This window comes from Panthera onca, chromosome F1, assembly GCF_046562875.1.
Source record: "Panthera onca isolate mPanOnc1 chromosome F1, mPanOnc1 haplotype 2, whole genome shotgun sequence".
Lineage (NCBI taxonomy): Eukaryota > Metazoa > Chordata > Mammalia > Carnivora > Felidae > Panthera > Panthera onca.
Window position 1 is genome coordinate 16772818 of NC_138355.1, and position 2655 is coordinate 16775472.

Consider the following 2655-nt stretch of genomic DNA (forward strand, 5'->3'; position numbering starts at 1 on the left):
ATACACCGTCCACCTCTCTTTCACCTCAGCTTTCACCTAGGGGTCAGCACGACTGCTCCGGATTTTGAAGCGGTATCTGCCTCACGACAGGCGGGGCTGGGGGAGGGGGGTGGGGGTGGGGGTGGGGCGGCAGCAAACGTGCTGGACCCACGTGTGACCCGTGCAGTACATTTACTGGCGCTTGTATCTTAGGTTCGTCGGGGCGGTGAATCTAAATTCCTGGAGTCCTCTGAGTGCAAGGCCATGGCTCGGAAAAGCACGACAGACCACGACAATAACCTACTTTACGGAGGAGACCTAGGCTCCGAGGTGAGAGGCGCAGGGTCACCGTGGCCCCCAGGTACTTGAGAGCGCTCTGGCTCGGTTGGGGGTGGGGGGGGGGCGGAGCATAAATGCTGATCCCCCCGGGGACCCCTGAAACTGCAGGAAACATTGCTTTTGGGGCATTCAACTGCCTTCATCCGCTGCTTCGGGGCAGGTGTTGTGGCTGAGACACCGCTTTGTCACCCACCGTGGGAAACAGACTAACCTGGTCTTTCACGGACCCCGCCCCCCGCTCCAAAACTTGTCCGCATTGCCAGCCAGGCCATAAGCTCCCTGCAGGCAGGTCCTTCTTCTCCCCTCCGCCACCGTGCGCCTGGTGCCCGGGACTGTGCTGGCCAGCCCTTAGAAGAGGCGCTGACACCGCGGGGCAGCCAGACCCTGTGGGGCTGTGGGAATTCTGGACCCACTGTCTGACCCCTTCCCCTGATGGTGTTTAGCGGTCGTTGTTTATCCAAAAATTAAAACTTAACTGGGCAACTTGCATTTTCCTTTGCAAACTCTAATGAGCCCGTGACAGCCTCTGTGGGGTGTCCCGTCCTGTCTCTGGTCTGGTCTGGTCTCTGGCCCAAGACAGCTGCTCTATGAAGGTGTATAAAGAACTATTAGGACTCCCATGTACATGAAAGCGAAGCTCTATTGAAACTGATGTTTGGGGGATGGACAGCACCCTCTGCTGAATGCGCAGTGGTCATGGGTCCATCACGAGACCTTCCCGGGGGAGGGGTGGGAGCCACACGCTGGGGGAAGTCCTGGCGCTTCTTCGCTCACTTGCAGCAAATGCCAGTATGTTGCAAACAATGTGTGTGGGTTAAGTGGATTTACACGGTGTGTTATCTGCTCTTAATGAATGTAACCCTCCAAAGGGACAAGCAGCCTAACAACATTTCTGCCAAGAAACCTGATTGAAGTCATTTCTAATCATGCAAATGTGCATAAACAGCGAAAATTGGCAAAGCTTGCTGATTGGAAATACGGACCTCCGTCCAATATTATTCACAGTGCCTCTTGACCTTAGAGTTTTGGGGGATGTAAGATATTGATTAAAAATATTCTATATAATTTCTTCACATATATGGGGTGTCAGAAACCTATACTGACAAGGGTACGTGGCAAATTTGACCCCACTGGTTTAATCCGCGAGCGTGGGCCTTGGTTCCCAGGGGCTGCGGTCACTGTGCTCTCGCACCTACTGAGAAAGGAAGAGATTCCACACCTCTGAAGCCTCTCCTAGCCCCCCTTCCCGTTTACTTCCTCCATCAGCAACATTAGGGATCAGGTCTGACTGGGGGATGCGGCAGGGGACGTGTGGTCGGGAGATCTGAGTCCGGATTCCAGTTCTGCCTTTTCCTAGCCGTGTGACCCGGGTCCATCCTTTTGTGTCTCAGGCTTTTCAGTGGACAAGCTTACTGGGTGGTGTGGCCGAGAATCTGCAGGTCATTAGTTTCTAGCCCCAAGTTCCTGGAACAGAGCAGGTGTTCAGGGAACAGTTGACTCTGAATCTTTAAGCCCTCAACAAGCCTAGTCCTACTCTCTTGAGGGCAGGGTTTGCCCAGCCCGGGGAAGAATGGGAACACCCTGGTGTATACCCCAGCAGAAGGCAGGCTTGGGGGAGTGCAGGGGGAAAGTTAGGAGAGGCGAAGTGAAATTGTCTGGGCTGGCCAGAGAATAGCTGGGATGCAGAGCCCTCGGCCGCGATGACAGAAAGCTGGGGGGGCGGGGGGAGAAGCGGGCACCACTGCGCTCTGAGAAGAGCTGACTCACAATGAAAGTGTAGAGTGCATCTCCCTCTTGCCAGGATAGATAGTTCCATCAGCCTGGGTAAAGGAGTCAGGAAGGATGTCCTTCAGAATGTGGAGTGGTTCTCTTTAGGTGCTGGGATCTGGAGGTTTCTTTTTCTTTTTTCTTTTCTTTTTTCTTTTCTCTTCTCTTAAAAAATCCTATGTGTTTAAATAACATTCAGTGTGCCTTTCCTCCCAGAGAAGAGCGATTTACCAAGAAAAGTGATGAAGCCAGGGAGATGCTTTCCAATCTGGATTTGGAACAAGTCCATTCTAGCAGGGCAGGCCCTACGGTACCCCCAGCCCCTCTCTCTCCTCCAGTGGAGGACCACAAGGGCTAAGGGGGCTTTTACATCACTCCAGGAAGGTTCCCATCAAGTCCTTGGGTTTGGTCTTTGAAGACTGTCTTGGAACATCTCTGCTCTTTCTTTCCTGTTTTTCTTTTCTCACAACCACCGTTGAGTGTTGGCTATCCTCACTAATGTAATTAGAGCAATTTCTGGTTTTTCAAGTCAGGTCTCTGATATATGTACACGTTTGATCTTTAATTCAT

At 52.6% G+C, this 2655-nt stretch overlaps 1 protein-coding gene across 1 annotated transcript; it reads left to right on the forward strand.

The window, feature by feature from the left end:
• Positions 1 to 243: 243 nt before the first annotated feature.
• On the forward strand, positions 244 to 2443 carry MYOCOS (myocilin opposite strand). The gene is given in 3 exon segments (XM_060644937.2): positions 244 to 310; positions 313 to 340; positions 2302 to 2443. Coding segments are annotated over 3 exon segments (237 nt in total).
• The last annotated feature ends 212 nt before the right edge of the window (positions 2444 to 2655 follow it).